This window comes from Dermacentor silvarum, chromosome 1 (genome assembly GCF_013339745.2).
Source record: "Dermacentor silvarum isolate Dsil-2018 chromosome 1, BIME_Dsil_1.4, whole genome shotgun sequence".
In the NCBI taxonomy this organism is placed as follows: Eukaryota; Metazoa; Arthropoda; class Arachnida; order Ixodida; family Ixodidae; genus Dermacentor; species Dermacentor silvarum.
The window spans coordinates 135,773,869-135,793,933 of record NC_051154.1 but is presented as its reverse complement, the minus strand read 5'-3'; the positions used below and the strand labels follow the sequence as shown (position 1 = coordinate 135,793,933).

General features: G+C 46.2%; 2 protein-coding genes across 2 annotated transcripts in view; one reads left to right on the top strand and one right to left on the bottom strand.

Annotated features, from left to right (window-relative positions):
- The window catches only part of LOC119461427 (bifunctional arginine demethylase and lysyl-hydroxylase PSR), a 28,334-nt gene extending 18,812 nt beyond the window's left edge, over positions 1–9,522 (top strand). Inside the window, exons 5-6 of the mRNA XM_037722766.2 lie at positions 8,654–8,783; positions 9,437–9,522. Of these exons, the coding sequence (XP_037578694.1) occupies positions 8,654–8,783; positions 9,437–9,522 (216 nt within the window). The remainder of the gene's footprint in view (positions 1–8,653; positions 8,784–9,436) is intronic.
- An 8,586-nt stretch (positions 9,523–18,108) lies between these two features.
- The window catches only part of LOC119436076 (paramyosin), a 33,564-nt gene continuing 31,607 nt past the window's right edge, over positions 18,109–20,065 (bottom strand). Inside the window, exons 13-14 of the mRNA XM_037702823.2 lie at positions 19,828–20,028; positions 18,109–19,386 (exon numbers count right to left, since the gene is read on the bottom strand). Coding sequence (XP_037558751.1) covers positions 19,189–19,386; positions 19,828–20,028 — 399 coding nt within the window. The 3' untranslated portion in view covers positions 18,109–19,188. The remainder of the gene's footprint in view (positions 19,387–19,827; positions 20,029–20,065) is intronic.

Genomic DNA, 20,065 nt, shown 5'->3' with positions numbered 1-20,065 from the left:
GAATGGAAAACAGGCACTGCATACTTTTTTTGTGGGAGCAGCTTTATGATCGTTCTTCACATGTCACTGAATATAATAAAGAGTGCAACGATTAGTACCAGCTGTTTTAAAGCAGTAGGATGTCAGAATACCAGTGAATCTTCTGCGGAAGGCCAGGCCAAAATCGACTAAGTGCTCTTGTTTGAGTGAAAACTCCAACTGCAATACTTTCTCAAAATAGGTTGTACATACACTGTTGAAACCACAATTAATAAAAGCGACCCACTGTGGAAAACAATAAAATTAAACTCAACATTACTGGTATATTATAATCAAAACAACGTCCACTCCATGGAGCATGTGCGAAAATTTGAAGTGATGTTTTCGCCGCTGTTGTTGTTTAGGAATTGTGGAGCCCCGCACGCGAAAGTCGGATCTCGATACTTCCTTTCCAAAATTTATTTTTTCCAGACTCCCCAGTGGGCCAGATATTGACAAACTTGTTTGATATTTGCGAAGTGGATGCTTGGCAGGTTGCCAAAAAGCACCTTGCTGAAATCATATCGATCAAATTTATTGAGTTCATATGGCCGGATAAAGGAAGAGTATGACAATTAGGAGTAAGAAACGGTACTCTCGACGTGTCACTTGCAGTGGAGCATCTATCCTCCCACGTATTTTAATTGAAAGGAGCGTGCTTTCTCACTGTGCCGACTCTACTGTGCCACCGTGACTGTGTGTCCGCTTCCCACCTTCGCTGACTCATCTCCTACAAAAAAGAGAAAAAAAAATGAGCTGCTATAACAGCGAAGTGTGCACAGGTGAGTCATGGTGAGAATTCTAAAATATGAAGCCGAATTTGATTGACTTCCAAAAAAGATATTCGGTCAGCACTTTGCTGTCGCAGAGAACCATTATCTTGGATTTCCATTTGCGTTTGCGCCTAACAAAAACCTAATTCTTTCGCATTTCGATCCCTTCAAATCCTTTGCGCTCTGTACTGCTTCAAACAGGAGCTACTATTGAAAATTTTTGCATGCTTTTATTTCTATTTCTTCCTTTACCTTTTTTCGCTCCTTCTTCTGTGATAGCATGTCGATAGAGACAGCGAGAATATCGCTCTAGTCAAAGCAAAGGAGCAAGAGAAACGAGACCATCTCATCTTTCCTCTATTTCATCCCCTTCCCACCATCTTTTCCTCCCGTTTATAAAAGGGTATGTCTTTGCGCTAGTACCTTCAAAAGGCTAGAGTGACCGCCTTTCTTGGCTGTCGACTTCTCTTCAGTTGTACATAACCACTCTGCTCTCTGTCCCTGCCATAGCTTTAGCAATATGCTTCAGCGAGTTAGGAAATGCACTTCAATTCACCGCTTTGCTTCATCTAGTCTACACGAGAAAGCTTCAGCAATGAAATGTTCATATCGCTAAAATTGAACCAAGTTCTCAAGTGTTTGTTCTGCATTGAATTTTTTTTATATACATGGACAGTGCCCAGCCAGAAAAATTTGTTTCAGACAGACATTTTCTTGCGTCGATACAGGCAGAGGTAAATCAGTCTTGCAGTATCTGTTCTTACTTATTGCTTTTTTGGGACGTCTAGCCGCTAGTCACAGCGACCCGCCGCAGTAGCTCGGTGGTTGTGTCGTTCTCCTGCTGACCACGAGGTCGCAGGTTCGATTCCCAACTGCGGTGGTCTGATTTCGACGGGGAAGAAATGTAAAAACACTCGTGTGCTTACAGTTACGTGCACATTAAAGGTTCCCTGGTGGTTGAAATTAATCCGAAGCCCTCCATTACGGCGTCTCTCATAGCCTCAGCGTTGCCTTGGGGCGTTAAATCCCGTCGATAAATCAATGCTAGTCACAGGGGCTCAGCACTGGCGCGTTGTAGTTCTGAGCACAACGTCCTTGGGTCAATTGTAGAGCAGCAGCACACGGGCCCTAAAGACCCCAAAGTAGTGCATCTCTCGTAGGCTCATAATCCACAGTGCAGCTCTTGTACATGCAGGGTCGAAAGATTACATCAACGTGGGTTCTGCGAAAAAAAGTCAAATATCAGCCCAGTATTAGCTTGCAATCATTAAAACAGTACAACGCTGTGTTGATCATGTGCTCTGTGCATACAGCAAATTTGAAATCCAGGCAGCGTGCCCAGGCTAACCACTAATGCCCACTAAATGTCCATCCATGGTCCAAGTATTGTCCCAAGAGGCAGCGGATTTTTTTTTTTCGCAGCGCCCTACATTTACAGTCTTTGCTGAGCATATAGCGGGCAGTTTAGCAAGACGCGCACTATATCCTCATCCGCTGTTCCACCCGCGCATGATGCGGAGCTTGCAGACTCCCTTCTTTTAAACGGAAAGTGCTCATTGTAGGCAGCACCAAGGCGAAAATGGTCAAATAAGGGTCCCACACTTCGTGGTGACTTCACATATTCGTAGAACTTCATCCAGGGTCTACGGTATAAAGTATGGATCTTCTGACCCATTCATCGAACCTTACCGAAGAGCATGTTCTCACTTGGAGTTTTTTGTGCTGTTTTTAACGTCGGGAGTGAACGGGAGAATGGGGTACTCTTCTCCATGTTTGTATGCACGTTTCGCTAATTCGTCCGTTGGTTAATTTGAAATTTATACCCGTATGACTGGGAACCCCACTGAAATGCAATTTCATAACCGCGAGTTCCCGCAGCAGGTGTAAACCTTTTCAAACAGGTCCTGAGTATTACAGTCCTTTATTCAAAACATTATGCAGAGCTAATGCATTCCTTTACTTGCAAGGATGTCATATTCACTTTTTTTTTCATAGTAACAAGTAATGTTATTTTCTTACTGCCTTACACCGAACTATATGCCGTGCCTTGTAGGTGACGTGTTACCTTCATTGATTATTTTATCATCCAAAATATGAATGTATAATTTATGTACAGCAAATGTCACTCCCACGAGTGTGTTGAATTGGGCTGGCTGGTTCATGACGAAGAGGGTAAAAACAGCGCGAAGGAGAGGACGAAAGCCGAGACGACGTACACAGCGCTGCTACATAGGGCAAACTGGCCGATGTATTAATGATCGTTTACAAGATTTCACTGCAATGTAGGGATACAGAGGGCACGCTTACACATGCATCACCCTTTTCGTCTATTAAGAAAGCTTCCGGTATTTGTTCTATATTGTTCAACTTCGTCTTGGTGGGACTTGTGGAGTATTTACCGCGGACAGTTCATGTCGCTATATACGCCGACGACATTTGCATCTGGGCCTCTGCAGTGACTCGGCCTCAGGTGCGTGCCAGGCTTCAGCGGGCGGCAACCATGACGGCGTCTTATCTACGAGAACAAGGCCTCAGTGTGTCAACAGAAAGTGCGCATTGGTTGGCTTTACGCGCAAACAAATGTCCCTGTATCGTGATTCAATCAACGGTCATGCTGTGTCCTATGTTAAGACGCATCGCTTTCTGGGTGTCATCATCGACCGCAACCTCTCGTGGACTCCTCACTGCGTCTACCTGAAGAAGTTATTTGCTATTGCTCAGGTATGGAAGTTTCTCTGCGGGAAAACCTGGGGTGCACCAGCCCATTCTATGCTGCAGCTGTACAGGGTACTGTTCCTGGGACTCCTTCGTTACAGTCTGCCAGTTTTATCAAATACATGCGAGACGAACATTCGCGCTCTGTAGAGCATACAAGGTCAAGCCCCACGCACGTGTTTAGGGCTGCCTCGGTGCACCTCAACAACAGCAACAATAGCCATCGCGAGAGACCATACGATCCAGACATACGTTGCTTCCGACTCCCTCAGAGCTCACATTCGTCATCTGTCAAGGATCCCCGACCATCACTTAGCTTCCCTACCAGCGGAGAGACCTAAAGCGACCTTTCCAAAAGTGATTAGCGCCCATCAAGAGTGTATACTGTCATCTTTTACACCGGCGGCGAAGCCTTCATCTCCCCTGTGGTGCCTGCGACAGCCTCAAGTGAATTTTACTATTCCCGGGATCACCAAGAAGGCCAATCATCCATCGCTGGCTCTGAAGCAACTGACGCTCCTATTATTGCACCAGACATATCATGGCTACATACATATATATACCGACGGTTAGACCTCACCTACCAGCTCAACTGCCGCATTCGTCGTTCCAGCCAAGAAAGTTGCACTTAAATTCAAATTATCACATACGACTACATCTACGTCGGCAGAAGTTGCAGTCCTCTATGCAGCTGTGACCTACGTCAAAGAAGAGCCGGCACAGAAATGGGTCATATTCTGTGACTCTAAGGCAGCCCTTCACAGTATCAAGTCAGCCTTACATCACAGAACTTACGAGCAGATGATATCCGACATCAGGGAAGTACATCACCATAATCTGGAAACAGGACACATCATAGTGTTACAGTTGATTCCTGCTCACTGTGGCATCATCGGCAACGACATTGCTGACAGGGCTGCCCGATCTGCCCACGAAGACACCCAGACGCGTACAATACCTTTGGTGAGGACGGACACTGCCAGGGAACTTCGTCTGCTTGCACGCAAAAAGTCACAAGCTTTATGGAGTTCAAGTGCCTTCAATTGCCGATTGTACAAGTTGGATCCCTTGCTACGTCTACAACTGCCATCTATATAGCCTTCCCGCGGCGAAACAACCTTGCTGTGCCGCTTGTGGCTGGGAGTGGCGTTCACGAACGCTTACTCACATCGTATGGGAATGTCCGAGAGCCCGATGTGCGACTCCTGTATGTGCGAGGAAACCGTCGAGCACCTATTATGTGCCTGTCCTCGGTACGACGCACAACTCCTCTCTCTCAGGACAACTTTAAACCGACTGGACTCGAGACCGTTCTCTGAGTCAAATATACTCGGACCGTGGCTACACCTGTCACTGGCACAAAAAGCGATGCGTGCATTAGTACAGTATTTGAAGTGCACCGGTTTAAAAGGCCGCCTATAGTGTCCCTGTACATCGTCCCACGTGTACTCAGTACTCATTCTCTCCCTACTTTACTCTTTCTATTCCCCCTTTCCCTTACCGCTAGTGCAGGGTAGCAAACCGGATGCTATGCTGGTTGACCTTCCTGCCTTTCCTCTCTTTGCTCTCTCTCTCTCTCTTCCTGTATTTGACGAGCACGTTGCTCTTGGTGGCGTCCCAGGAGCGTACAGTTTTCAAGACATGCATGGTGTGCAGCCACAGCTTCTGCAGTGACAAGCCAGTTGACTTGCGACTGAGCCCCTGAGCGAGTAAGCATGTTCTCGTAAACGATCATTAATACATCGACCAGTTTGCCCTATGTAGCAGCGCCCGCATGCAAACGGTATCTTAAATACGACTTAAACGTGCAGTGAATGAAAGATCGTGCATGTTTCTCATCACATTCGCGCTTTTTTGGACCTTCTTTGTTCATTCTACGGCAAAGAGCTCAATGTTTAGTGTGTGCAGTGATAAAACTGCTATTCCAATTTTTCCTGCAATCTCTTTTAACCTATGGGAAACGTCTTGCAAGTATGGGATCGCAGCTAAACTAGAATATTCATGGTTTGGATCATGACTATCGTAACTATCTTTTTTCGGTCTCATAGTGGCTAATAACTTCATTGCCCCACCTAGTTTTCTGCCGTCCTCGGCTGCGCTTTCCTTTTCTTGGCACTCATTCTGTAACTCTAATGATCCACCGGTTATCTACCCTACGCATTACATGGCCTGCCCAGCTCCTTTTCTTTCTCTTAATGTCAGCTATAATATCGGCTATCCCCTTTTGCTCTCTGATCCACACCGCTCTCTTCCTGTCTCTTAACGTTAGGCCTAACATTTTTCGTTCCATCGCTCTTTGTGCGGTCCTTAACTTGTTCTCGAGCTCCTTTGTTAACCTCCAAGTTTGTGCCCGATATGTTAGCACCGGTAGAATGTAATGATATTACACTTTTCTTTCAACGACAGTGTTAACTAGGGGGTGTGGGTGGGGGGGGGGGGGGGTGGAATGAAGTTAGGAAATATGCAGGTCCAAGTAGGAATCAGCTAGCGCAAGACAGGGTTAATTTGAGATCGCAGGGAGAGGCCTTCGTCCTGCAGTGGACATAATTATAGGCTGATGATGATGATGTTGATGATGATGATGATTGGCTAATCGTTCCGCTATGGAGGTTAACAACGGTGTTGGATAGCCAGCATGCTGTAGCCGTTGCACTTGGCGTAGAAAGCTCCTTGCCATTTTTGACAAGACCGGTTTAGTGCTGCCTTAAGACAGGAATGAGTCGCGGGATCGAATCCCGCCCGCGGTGGCCGCATTTCGATGGAGGCGAAGTGCAAGATCGTCCGTGTTCTTCCGCTGTAGTGCACGTTGAAGAACCCCAGGGGGTCAAAATTAATCCGGAGCCCGCCACTACGGCGTGCCTCATAATCATAACTGGTTTTGGCACGTAAAACCCCAGTAAAAAAGAAGACAGGAATGAGCGATCCTTCATTTAACGAGATTTGAATGGGTGGACGCATAAGGTAAAAGGCACAACTAGTGTTCATAAATCAAGCACACGTGGTCTAGCCTAAAGTTCAATACCATGTCCAAGAACCGCACCTTACTGTTGCGGTTGTGTACGTCGGTTACGTGCGTCGCTTGTAGCACTGCGTACGTCTTCTCTGCTTTCGTCCTGTCCTTCGCGCTGTTTTAACGCGATAACGTTAAGGGCCCCGTGTCGCAGAAAATCCGGCGCCGGTGTCGGCGTGGATGTCGGCGTCCATGGTGGAGAAAATAATCCCCAACCACCCGGACCGCGCAGGCCCTCCACGTGGTGCAAGGTTTTGGTGTACAAAAATCAAATTTCTCTAAAATGGGGAGGAAAATTTTGGATAAATTGGGATACGAGTCCAAACATGAGCAAGTACGCTCAAGAGACATCCCCAGACAGATCAGAGACAAGATAAAAATACCTCCGCTACCCAGAAACATGAACCCTGCCTTTCACGACGGCCGGCGTAAAGACAGAGCAGAGGCATTACAAACTAGGTATACTGGTCGACAGGACGTCCTATATACGGACGCTGCAGAATATGACAGCAAAGCGGCACAAGCGGCCGTGGCGGTTAGAGAAGGTGAAACACTAATGGCGTGCTGCACAGTCAGTGGCGTCGAGACGGTTGAAGCTGAGGAAGTGGCCATAGCCTTGGCCGTCAGCCAAAGGGGGGCAAAGGTGGTCATCAGCGACTCCAAAAACGCTCTGAGAAATTACGAATCGGCGAGGGTGACGGAGACTGCCATCCGTATATTAAACAGGGACGGGGGACCGAGACAGCTTGTTCTGCTCGTTTGGGCACCAGCTCACCAGGGACTTAGAGGGAACGAAGAGGCTCATTCGGTCGCCCGAGGTCTCACTTACCGGTCGACCCCCGGAACCTCCCAAGTCACCGAAACTATAAACAGAATCGAGGCTATGCGTGCATACCAGCAAATCACAGTACACTACAGTCTAAATCGACAAATTTACCCGGCAGCGGACAGAACACTCAGAAGAAAGATGAGGTTATGTGGAGGAAATTACAGACGGGGGTTTTTCCAATCCCCGTACTCTACAGCAAGTGGCATCCAAGAGTATTCGGTTCAAAGTGCAAATTCTGTGATGAGGCAGCAAATCTGGTTCCCATGGTGTGGACATGTCCGTCTAAGCATGATAGCTCGCGCACTCTAGATTCCTGGGAGGCTTTGCTCCGCAGCCCAGACCCCAACGTCCAGCAGGACATCATCGGTCAAGCCCTTGCTGCTGCTGTGTCTCAAGGTATTCCGGCCGACGGCTAGAGGCGACGGGGGAGAAGGATTTCTCTCCCGATGTTCATTGACTGGTGTTTTTAATAAAGTTGTTCCTCCTCCTCCTCCTTCTCACAGTGAAATCGGTCAGAATAATGGTAAAGTACGACTTTGCCATTCGGCGTCGGATTCGGCGTCGGATTGTTTACTATTCGGCGTCGAATTGAAATTTGAATGTACGAGAAAACATAATTCTGTTAAGGGGAAACTCAAACACAAACACATTTTCCAGCATTTCTACCAGATCTACAGCGGCGCGCTCGTGTAGTTTACTTGCGAAAATGATATCCAGATTGCGCTCGCATCCTCGGCAGGTCAAATTGGGACTTCACCTGCCTAATGCGTTTTGGACACAAGCGCTCGTCGGGGAAATAGCAAACAATTAATAAAATAATAAAAAAGGGTGCTAGGGCCTTCACATTTTAATATAAGACCACTTATATTGCCCCTAGAAAAACGACTTCCCAGCAATGCATTTCTGTTGAAAAGTGAAGCCGACTTTAAGAGGATTGGTGTAAGGTTAGTCTTTGTAAGCAGGCTTTCCTATGTTCTGTGTTGCAGTCAAGCGCTTCCACTGAAAGAAAAATGCTATGCGAACGGGGCCCAATAACGCCATCGCGTTCCACTCTTAAAGGCGAAGCTTAAGCGTCCTCCAATTTTTTACGCCCTTCATCGTCCCCACCCCAGGAGCACTTGTGAAGTGAAACATTTTTATGCAATCATGTAGGTAGATAGGGTAGGCCTATGTGCTAAGTTTTCTCTTGAGCTCAGTTAACTATAAATAAGAAAGCTGGTCTCTTTGAGAAGGTCTGATGCTTTTACTAGCATTTTTTATGATTTTCTCTTTTCTTTCCGATTCACATCACCTCTGCGCTCCGTGAAGATCGATCATGTCGGCAAACCATCTTGGCAAGCGCAGATTAAGGGAAAAAAACTCTGGACCCTGAAGCCCGTTCCGGAGTGTTATTCGACATGCCACCAACTCCAAGTAATCGTACATCCGGGTGAAATATGTGAGTCCTGTCTCCTTTGTCGTGTGTGATTTTGGTATTTTGAGTTGGGCCTGCCGGAGCTTTTATACAAATATGGTGCTTCTTTCAGCGGCGCAAGCGTTTACTTGTGCTGCATTTGCGCTATGTTTAGCAAGAACTAAATCAGCAGTTTGAAGAATGGTAGTGTCAACTTCTTGGTGCATGTATGCTTGAATTAAAGTTCAAAGCTCTCTCCATTCGTGCGACACACATTAGTTTGAAATGCACGGGTATGCGCAGTGTTAACAAGCAGGGCATTGCTAAATGCGTTAAAGAGCAGAAAATGAAGAGAACTCTTGATATTCTGTAGGCACAATGGCGCTGCCGCCAAAAACTTAAAAATTTCACTGCTTGAACGTACAGCCAAAATTTGAGAAGTACCCCGTGCAACCCAATGAACGAAATAGACGCAGAACCACCTTTATTGCTATTTATGCACCCAGGTAAAAAAAAAACTAAGTTTCTTGTTTTGTATTTTGCAGTTTGGCATTTCGAAAACAAAGGTGTTCTGGAATGCACAACTGTATTACACAGTGTGCATACGGGTAGAAAAACGTTTGTGTTTACGCCATATAGCCGTTTTATAGTGCCCGTAGTTTTATTTTTCTATTTCTATTTATCTCTCTCTCTTTCAGTTGTTGTGGATTCCAACCTATGGTACCACAAGACGGAGATTGTCGGCAACGAATTAAGCATTGCGATCGGTTCGGAGTACGACTAATGTCGTCGCGTTACCCTTTGCTGCTTCACTCTGGTCTAATAAACATTATTTCGAATAAAGGGAATCTGGGAGGTCAAAATAGGAAGCAAAATCGGTGACTCATGTGTTCTCCTGTCGCTTAAGAGCTACGTACCTTTTCTGAAAGCCCTTTTTACAATGCATAAATTTCCGGACGGCGTGCCGGTATTATAAAAATTAAAAAGGAAGGAGAGGCGCTTGCATTCATAATCACAGCGCAAAAGCGAAGTACACAAAGAAAGAAGCGATATAGGTGGTACGAGCGGGACATCAACTGACCTTGATCGCATTGTCACAAATATCTGCGCATGGACAAACCATTTGTGCACAAGCGAGGGGGGGAAAGCCCATTGTGACCAATATATAAATAGAAGAAATATCGACGTCAGAAAAAATGTCTACGAAAATAAAATACCACTGCACGCCCACGAAAGCATTCATTCAAGTACTGCCACTCTTTTTGTGCCAATGCCACTGACGGAGGGTTTACACATTTGTAGTGGTTTTTGCGGATAGCAAGGGCTGCAAGCATTTCTGTCATCGCATGGTCTTTTCTATTCGCTGTGCACGTGTGGCACTGAAGGCTGGAGTACATAAGCACTGGCGACCAATGGTCGGCCAAATGTCCCTCCGATACCTGCGCCTCAAATTCCAGATGCGCGGTGATCTCGTAACCTGTCATTAAGACACCTACCTCGTGGTGGAGAACGATGTAGCAAAGTGAAAGGTGTCAGACGTTCATCGCATGGAATCTAGATGCTCCGAGTCATAAAACACACACTGAGATCTTGATCACCCACTTGAATATACTCTTTCCAAACAGCAGTTCAAGTAACTACGAGACTTTCCACTTTTGAGAGGAAACGAGATGCCATTGCGATATCCAAGGACGACCCACGTTTTCGCTGAGAAATGCGTTTGCCCACTTCACATCTTTTAGGACGTTTTCAAACTGTTGACATCATATCACGACGTGTAAAAACTACTAATGCATCGATATTCCATCTCACATGGGTTTCTGGTTCATTGCCAATGCGGGCATAAAAAGAAATCTGCCCCTTCAATGAAGCGCATACTGTTCCGGCGCTTGCAACTTCAGGCTCCAGTCCTCCAAGAAACACGCACAAAGTGGCGCGTTTAATTGCTTCACCGCACTTGCGTCGAGCTGGATAATATTCTACAAATATTCTCTCACTTCAACGGAAGTGCCGTGGCACAGCGGTCACAACACCTGAGCCGGTATTCACAAAAAGCTATAATTGTTCCCAAGAGAAATTTCCAGTCAATGCTGATGCTGGACACATTATTAGCGAAAGCCGCCAGCCAATGGCAGAGAGCACTTACGAACGAAAAGCTTTGCGAATTCAGCCCCTAGCTCACAATAAAAAAGTAATGAATCCGAACTCCACCCAGAAACAAGAATGTCTTTTTGTTTTCTTTTTCCTTTCAGCGTCACTTTGTGATAAGACGCTGACGTCCAACAAGGCACTCCGCCAAGGCACCCTTCCAAGGCACTCTGCCAAGATCCGTGTTGATGTGTTTGAGGGCTATCCCCAATAAAATCATCCTTTCTATCTATTACGAACTTAACAATTAAAGTGCATCAGGCTGCACTGCTTTTCCATTTCACTGCTTTTGTCGGCATTGGTTCAACAAAATTTGGAGCTCCGTCAGGCTTAGCTACTGAGTAGAGTACTACTACTATGTTACGAAGCAAGACTACGCCGTTACTAAGCAAGGAATATTTCAAAAAACAACCATTTGACTCGTTACCTACTAGTTACTGCTTTCCTTGTGTGCTACTGCGCCTGAATAACGTCTGTCAAAAAAAGACAAAGAAATCTTACCGTAGTATTAGTCGGAAAAGCTATGTCAGCCCGACAGCTGCAAGACGGAAAACTGCCGACTGTTTTGATAAAACGCAGGCAGGCAGTTAGGGAACCGCAAGAAGTGTCGCAATAACTATTGCCGAAGTGTGCGAGGAAGCAGTATCTGCGCCCACAATACTCGAAGAATTTTGTGTTTCGCAAATCTCCCAGTCGGGCCTTTGTGAGTCTTCCGCATATTTATCTCCCTACAGCGTGCCACTTAAGAAACAACACGCCAGCTTGTTCGAGTAACTGGATAAGATTAGCCATTGCACATGCCAATCACAATCTTTAACAATGCAGGAATTCAGCACGTGAGAGTTCTTATTTATTTGAAGAGTGCATAAAGTCTGGTCACCCTCCATTATCACTGGCTCAGTCACCAAGGTAACTGGAGACGCGTTTGCATACAGTTGGACGTACAGTTCACAGGCGATACGTTGCGCTCGTCTACTGAAAACAGTTCCTCTTCGATTTGTGTTGTACAGAGAGAGAAAGAAAACATTCTTCAACTGATGCCAGTGTATATGTTGGTCTAGTTCTGTTTTTCGTAGAGACAAACCATGGTATTAGAAGTAATGAGAAAGCGGATGGGGCTGCTGGGAAGGGCCGCCATCACATGAGTTTTATAGGTGTTTTTCATTAAAGGAGCGGTATCACGATTGGCCAAGTGTCAGGGGCCCACGGAAAAGTAATAGAAAGTGGCCTTCACTTTCAGCTCAGTATCATTTATTGTACAGTATGGATCTGAATTTCCAGTCAAAGGTTCTACGATGTCTACGTCGGTAAATTTAGAGACCCTCGATATGACCGGCTTAACTAGGCCTCATGTACACGACCCCGTTATTCTTTTCAAAACTGGAAGTACCTATAGTATAGTTCGACAACTATATAGAATCTCTTGAGACTGAATTGCACGTCCATATTGAGACAACCGTGTAATCCGTGGAGCATATTTCACTTGAATACACAAATTATAGGGGTAAAGCAGTTCGAGATTCTCTAACTTCCCGAGTGGATCCTCGGAACCTCTTCTTCGTATTCCTTTCACTTAGCGTGATGCAGCGGCTGTTTGTCTGGTGTAGCCTGGCGCCCCCAGCGGTCCCTAGGGGATGTTGCGGAACGGCTCGACGGGTCCCTTCGCACTGTTAATCAGAAAAGCGTCTTCCGCATGCCTCATGGCCTCCATAGGTATGTTCATACATGCTTGCATCACTTTCTGCTCAATGTTGCTTTCTTTACTCGCTCTTTATCTAATACCGAGCTGTGTAGTAAATGCACCACGCTTGCAGTGTTCGCCAGGACTTGGCTTACATAATCTGTACTTGGAAGGGTTTCATAGCTTCAAGGACTCACTCAAGAAAGAGAGAGAGGCACAGTAAAGACAGGGAGGTTAACCAGAGAATATCTCACTGAAAGAGTTCTTTAAACTTTCGTCGTGATAACGTTATGGTCATTATGTTCTCGGGGGAGCACTGCTTCTGCCTTGCGCGCAACCAAGGCCCTTCCGACTTTCTTGCGTTACCCCAGGCATTAATCATCTCCTGTAGAGGTTTTTTGCTCGAGTATATGTTTTTATTCTCAGTTTTTTTTTCTTTTATTCTTTCATTATTGGGTATGTTTGCATGAAGGTTCCTAATTTTTTTTTCTTATTATATTACCTCGTTTTCTTTATCCTTCCTCTTCTTCTCTATCATTTTGAACCCTAATCCTCTCACGTCGCATGACATGTGATTGGCTAAGCTAACCACTCTAGCTCCCATTAAAACCTTTTCTTTCTCTCTCTCCCACATTGTTGTCTCAATAATATGGTAGGTGCCAGACTCACTTCCTTTATTTTAGATGCACGCTTTTAGGATGATAAGTTTGTAGCTTACCGAAGCGCGCAAGTTTAAGGTTTAAGCCGCGCTCAAGAACAGCCGCTTTACTACCTCAGAAGAATAATGTCTTGGCCTCACGAAGTTAAATAAACACGGCCATGGAAAGTTGCCCATTTCATTAGCCCACACTACACAGGCAGCGCGCAGTGGGCACCAGCTCGGCCTAATTCAGCCGTGTCGTCGTGTGTATACGCCACCTCAGCTCTATAAAACATCTCGTTGACGACAGGCGATTAGGAGAAGTAGATCAGGCCGCCATAGCGGCAAAAGAAAGAAGAGCAGCAGCATGATCCGCACACGTGTCGTTTTCAGCGCTGAGGCTGAGCAGAGCAGTGCTGGAACACCGGCGAGGATTTAGCGTCGGTCCGCTGCTCCAAAGTAACAGCGGATAAAGCGCGCCGGTGCTCGGAGAGTAGACGTTCCGCGCTGCAGTTTTCTTAAGCCCGTCTTCTCGAGCGGAATACGCGCAGCGGGGAGAATTCCCTTGTAAACACTTTGAGCTGGCCACTGAATTTTGATTCGAATCTTACGCTTGAAACCGACTCTAATGAAGTGTCTCGCTCAAGGTCCAGTGCTTTGACGTGCACGCGTATCCGTCGTTAGCGGCAGACGGCGCTACTTGCGACAAGGTCTCTCGAGCGCCTAATGCAATACGTATAGCTACACAGTGGCCGAAATTCAGGCACATCCCTCGTTTTTCTTGTGGTTCTTTTTTTTTCTGATAGTAGTAAAGCGAAAGCGTCGTTTTGCAGACACTACCTTTCCAGTTCACGTTTTCAAGGCGTAAGCCTAATGAGAGCGCTACTTTTTTTGTTTTAATATACATATTTTTTTGAGTACGCGCTAACTACTGTTGTAACACAGCGTTTACAAGAGTGTTGCACTTCAGGCGCTATACCGTAAAGCGATTCTGTTTTGATTGTGTCCCAATTTCCTGATGTCAAGTTTATGTCACCACTAACGTAAGCGTGGAGGGGGACTCGCAAGGGTTTCTGAAAAGCCCAATCAAACGCTGTCCTCGTTTACAGGCGGCCGATTTTGTTTGGTTTTAAAGCGAATAACATTACCTGCTCTGCCACGTTTTCCTTACCTCAACAGCTGAGGAGAAGCGAAGAGTCCTGAGAAATGGAGAGGGCTTTAATTAGGCTGAGCTAGTGGAGCGAAGGTAGACCTCCTGGAAAGGAGGGTGGTGGCGGTGTCACGCCGGCGTGACGCAGAAGAGCCAGCAGCGAGCGGATGGTGCTGGCGTCTCCGATTGGTCTGTTTCCCCTTTATTAGCTTACAGTTTCCTTTTCACGATCGCGGCGGCGTGAACGAAGCGCTGAGGACACCGACAAAACGAATCCTGAACCGAACAAGAGTAGGCTAAGTGACGTCGCCTGCGTGCCAAAAAGACTCGCAACATTATCCTGCCAAGAGGGGTGCCCAGTGCCGGCCACGACTGCACTAGATGAGAAAGTTCCGCGCCCAACAGCGCGAAGCAGAACGTCAGCAACCATCCTCATCTGCTGCGCTATCGATTACTTCGAAAAGCACTTCCTTATTTCGGTGCGGTGTGCGCGATCAGCCGTGGATCCAGTCGGACATGTGGAAGTATGGAAAGCTAGAGAAAAATGAATTCACATCATTGATTGCTCCACGAAGACCTTTGTTTTTACTCATCCAAAACATTACAAAACAAATTCACTCATTGATCACCGAAAACTGTTTAAACCTTAAACGGTATATATCTTCGTACATCCATTGCATTTGAGGGATCCACGGACCATTCAGCGGAATAGCAAGTATTCGTGTATTTAGATAATTATCTTAGATGATTACTGCTTTTTTTTCCTTAGAGCGGCATTATAGCAACTTCATTTTCGACAGAACTGCCTAATAAATTTAACTGCTTAATAAATTTTCTCTCCTTTCAATGCAAAAGCGGTTCCGAATTCTTTTTGAAATAAAATCAAGTACTCGATTAGTAAAGCAGCGGCAATACATGCATCGATTCTACACCCCATATTTGTCGTTCAGCGCCCACAAGATGGCGGCCACTGTGAAAACAGCTGATCGGCTGTATGAGGCGCGTTGCCTTTACTTCAATTGGAGGTGTCGGCTACCGAGGTGCACTTTTGATTAAGGCGAACGGTATTTGCTGCAATCAAGTGGGGAACCATAAGGGCAGAAAGAGGTGAGCAAACACCGGTTTACGTAACTTCGCTGCGCGCGGCCATAAGTGCGGGAAGTTCACTCAGAATGCACAGTCGCAGCCTTTTTCCGTTCCGAACTTCTTCTTTTTTTATCACACACAAAAAAATCTGACCACTGTCTTCAAGCGCACAGGGCCAGAGTGATTGGCGGGCAGCCATCTTCCATTTCTTTCGGAACGGGGCCCTGTCTGAGGCTATGTAAAAAAAAAAATATTCAATTTTGTTCGGCTCAAAACAGCATCTCTATTGCGCACACGTCAATTTGACGTGTGGGGTTATGCGGTTTCATAACAGACAGGGGAAGTGCGCACCGCTCGAAAAGTTTTTGACCCATAGCGGAGGTATCATAACAACAAAGCGTAAAATGATAAATAATTTATTTTCTTTTGTCTTGTCAATTCATGCATAAGCAGTGTGTCCGTAGTATTTAGAAATGGGGCGTTTTAGCACTTTTCGTCACTTCGCCGGACACACAAGCGTAGTGGGCGTGGCCTAAAATGTGTGACCAGTCATGGTACAAACGTTTGGAATAGCATGACGTTATAGCAACCCAAGCACCCAGCTTTTGTATCCTTCAAAATGTTTTCTTTATGTGTGCCACTAATATCTTGTTGCTTCTTACTGCCTGCTAGAGCCCAAGGCGCCAGCTATGCATATTCCCGTGCTGAGAAACACGCATTCTTCTTCTGCAGCCTCAAGAAACGCTTGATGACATACCAAGAAAAGTTGGTATTCCCTTTGGAAAGCGACATACTACTTTAAGACTTACTGCGTGAACGAGGTGGCTAATAGATCGAATACAAGGAAGCTCGGCTTCCTGACATCTCATCCTACTAGGAGAATGCCAGCAAACTTAAAAAAAGAAAAAAATTTAGAGGCAGACATAGACAAAGTGACAGGAAAGTCCCTTTTTCAAATTTGCTGGCATAGTATAACCATGTACCAACTAGCCCATCAAGCCACTCTCATGGTTTCAACCTACGCGCTCATATGAGTGACAAAACGTGAAAGGCGGATTTGGTTATATTTTATCCCCTGCAAGAGGAAACGTAACTCTTAGCATTAAGGTTCATACATTATCCAGTGACTCAAAAGAAAACTCGCACTGGGGAGAGAGCGAGTCATTTTACAAGCGTTTGCTGCGGCAGCAGTTAAAAGCTCCAAACTGGGTTGACTGCGTCCGTCTTTTCTGTTACGCCGACGGCGGCTGCAGTCCTCGTCAAGTCGTCGTTGTGACCAAGTCAGGCCACTTAGTTACCTTCCCCCTCGCCACAGGGTGAAGAAAGTCTGCCCATCACCGCCACTACATGCTTGCGCTGTAGAGACAATCCATACTCCAGCCAAGTGGCTGTTAGTATATAGAACGATATTTTTACTCGCAAAGTAGTAGTGCAAGTGAGCAGATTTCATGGCCGGTATAATGTACAGATTCCTTCCGCTCAATTCTATTATTTTCTTACTATCCCCTGTTCGCGGCTGGCCCATCTTAGTGATAACACGGGAGGAGCGCCTCTCGCAAACTACTGAGGAAGCACGAAGAGGATTAGTATTGGAATAGCAACGTTCCATTATCCCGGCCCGGTTATGCGTAATGAAGCTATAAATCACGACGTTAAACCTGCGCATATATAATCGGCTCATAGTGATCCCCGACCTTCTTATAGGAGAGCGCGCGATATTCAACGGTTTCTTTTTCTTCAACACACTATAGAGGCATTTCATACAAATTTCGGCAAAACGCGCATAGAGTAACCCAATGAGCCGGTTTTGAAGTAAATATTTCCCGCTAAATTGGCTGAAACTCACGTCCCTGCGGCAATGTGCCCTTCGAAAAGAAACATGGCAACTTCACGTAAACATGGTAACCACTGAGCTGTAGTGCAAAAATTGCTCTGGGTAATTTGTGCGAGGTTTTACGCCCTACAGAGAGCCTGAGACTGGTGGTGTCCGTGCATGTATTTCGTAGGAACGAAAGGCTCTAGTGTAGCGGAAGAGGATGGCGTTCTGAGCATCACAAAGCAGTTGTTATTCGGCAGACGGAGTGTCATATGTGAGCCTGCGGCAATCGCAGTAAATTCGTTCAGCGCCAGACGAATTGCCGAAGTCTACTTTTTTTTCTGTAACCGTTCAATTCGTCATGGGCAAGTCTTAGCTGAATCACTTCGCGCACCACCTTATTATTAACTGCCAGTCGCTCATGCAGGGCATGTGTATATCAATGCGTTCATTCGTATATGGACACTCGTACGTGCAGTGGTGGTAGCTGGCATCGCGCAACAGCAAACGTATACTACCAAATTCTTCTGCTGGCTCTGATTTGTGATATTTATGGTGTTGCTGTCAGTGCGATAAGCTTGAACGCTTGTCCTCGTGGCTTCTGCAAGCACTATGTAAGAATTGGCGATTTATTGGCCTATCTACAGCGACTCACGGCGGCTATGTGCGCCTGCGAATAGTCAGCGTTGATGAGACCCACGGTGCACAAAGTTCGTGGCACATCTAAAAACTTGGAAGGCGTAATGGGCTCTCGCATTATAACACACGCGTTTTCTTAACTTGCGAGCTTGTGGTTCTTGGTCCGAAATTTCGTTGTCAAGTGTGACCCGAAGACAAGATGCATGAAGGTAGAGGATTTTTGGAGGCGCCTTTATTCTTTCTGTAAAATTACACCTGCAGCGTGCACGCTCTACGACACACAAATCACATCAAGTAAAAGGAAAGAGAGAGAGAGAGAGCTTTAGCGAAAAATTGGACGACAAGAGTCCCACAGTAGAGAGGATAAAGTAGAACAAGATTTGTCAGCGGCATATGAATATTGTTAACGTATGTGTAACTCTCATCAGTAGTCACAAAATATACCCAAACAGATATTGAGAACAATACTGGAAGGATAAAAAATAAAAGGGCCAATTTTTTATAAAGGTATCAGTGCTATACTGATATGGTCAAGCATAACCATGGAAGGTTGTGACTGGTCTTGTAAGACCGAACAAAAAAAGTGCTTCGCACCATTTTCTTGAATTTATAGCATTTTCATCGCATCGTTTCATAGAGCCAACTAGCTCGCATAACTGGCCACAGGCAACACCTCTCCGACACTGCTTTGTAAAAGCAGCCAATATAGTTTCGTTATGGCTGCGCTTTGGCACTTTATGCGAAAAAATTTAGGCGTCTCCTGAAAAGGTTATGGATGCCAGGATTACTATAGTCAATGATAGCCGTTCTACACGCCATTTATAGAAGGCCCCCATATCATATCTCGTCAATCATGGGAGGCAGGTTAAGGAAGGCTGAGGAAAGTGCCGCAGCTTTTGTGTTCAGTTCGCTTCAATATAAATATGGCAGGCAAAGAGTCGCGTCTACTAAACAGAAAGCACCCTTCTTTGTAAGAGGCACTCAGTGGCAGATGAGGGCAGTGGTATTTGAGATAATTCCTTCTCCGCGCCATATTTAAACCCTCTCGCAGCCGCCCCAATATAAATGAGCAAGAACACAGCACATTCATCAGCCCCGTTCTATGTGGCAGTCATAGACGAGAACGGCAGGCAAGAACAGCTGGAAACATCGAGCGTAGCAACCCTGGAGTCTGTTTATTGTAGCGGTTATGTTCTTTCAGGAACGGCGTGGTATACGGTCTCCGCCGTCGTGGACGTTGCATGCTGTGGCGGCCAGGGTGCTTGCTGTCGCTCGGGATCGTCGTTAGGCTTAGAAGTTCTGGCTGGACTCCTCAGTGATGAAGACCTGCCTGGTGCCACCGGGAACCTGGCTGGTGGTCACCCAGGAGCGGTGCTTGGCGCGAATCAGGGACAGGTTGCTCTCGGCGGAGTCGGCGCGATCCTCGGCCGCCTCCAGTTCGCGTTGGAAGCGGCGCACACGGGTCAGGTTCTGCTGGCTCAGACCCTCCTACGAAGGGAGAGCACAAAAACGTGTCACTTCTCCGCGAGTTTCCGACTGCGCGCATGCCTCAATGGATACTTTGACCAATTCTGTAGCAGCAGTTGCCGCATTCGCTATTTATCTGACGTAAGGCGTCATAGCTCTGATATCTTGACTGCCAGGTTATTTCTGTAGTTACATAACTTCAACCTTTCAAGATGATGACGTTTGCTTCTTAGTGATCTCATGTGATTGATAATAAGTAGTGTAGATTTTTTTTAGATTTACCTAGTCACTTTACAGTATCCTCTATGTAACTGTATAAAAACTACCGCTGTTACTATGACCAGCGACACTTTTTGCGAGTCTTGACTTCCGTTGTTTAAACAACAATAGCCCGTAGGTACGTAACTGTTCTTGTACTCGTCGCCTTGAATGATATCTAGCCGCTAATTCCAAAGCACGCACCTGTTCATTGAGCTGTCGCTTGTAGACCTTGACCTTCTCGTTCAGCTTCTCGACGGCGTCGTTGAGCATGGTGATGGTCTTGTGGTCCTCTTCGGTCTGGAGCAGCAGCTCCTTGGAGCGGTGGTCCTTCTTGCGCAGAATCTTCTGCGTCTCGGCGTGGCGCTTCTTCTCTTCCTCCAGCTCAATCTCAACATCGCGGATCTGGAAGCAAAATAGCAATAAAGCTATTCTTAGGTCC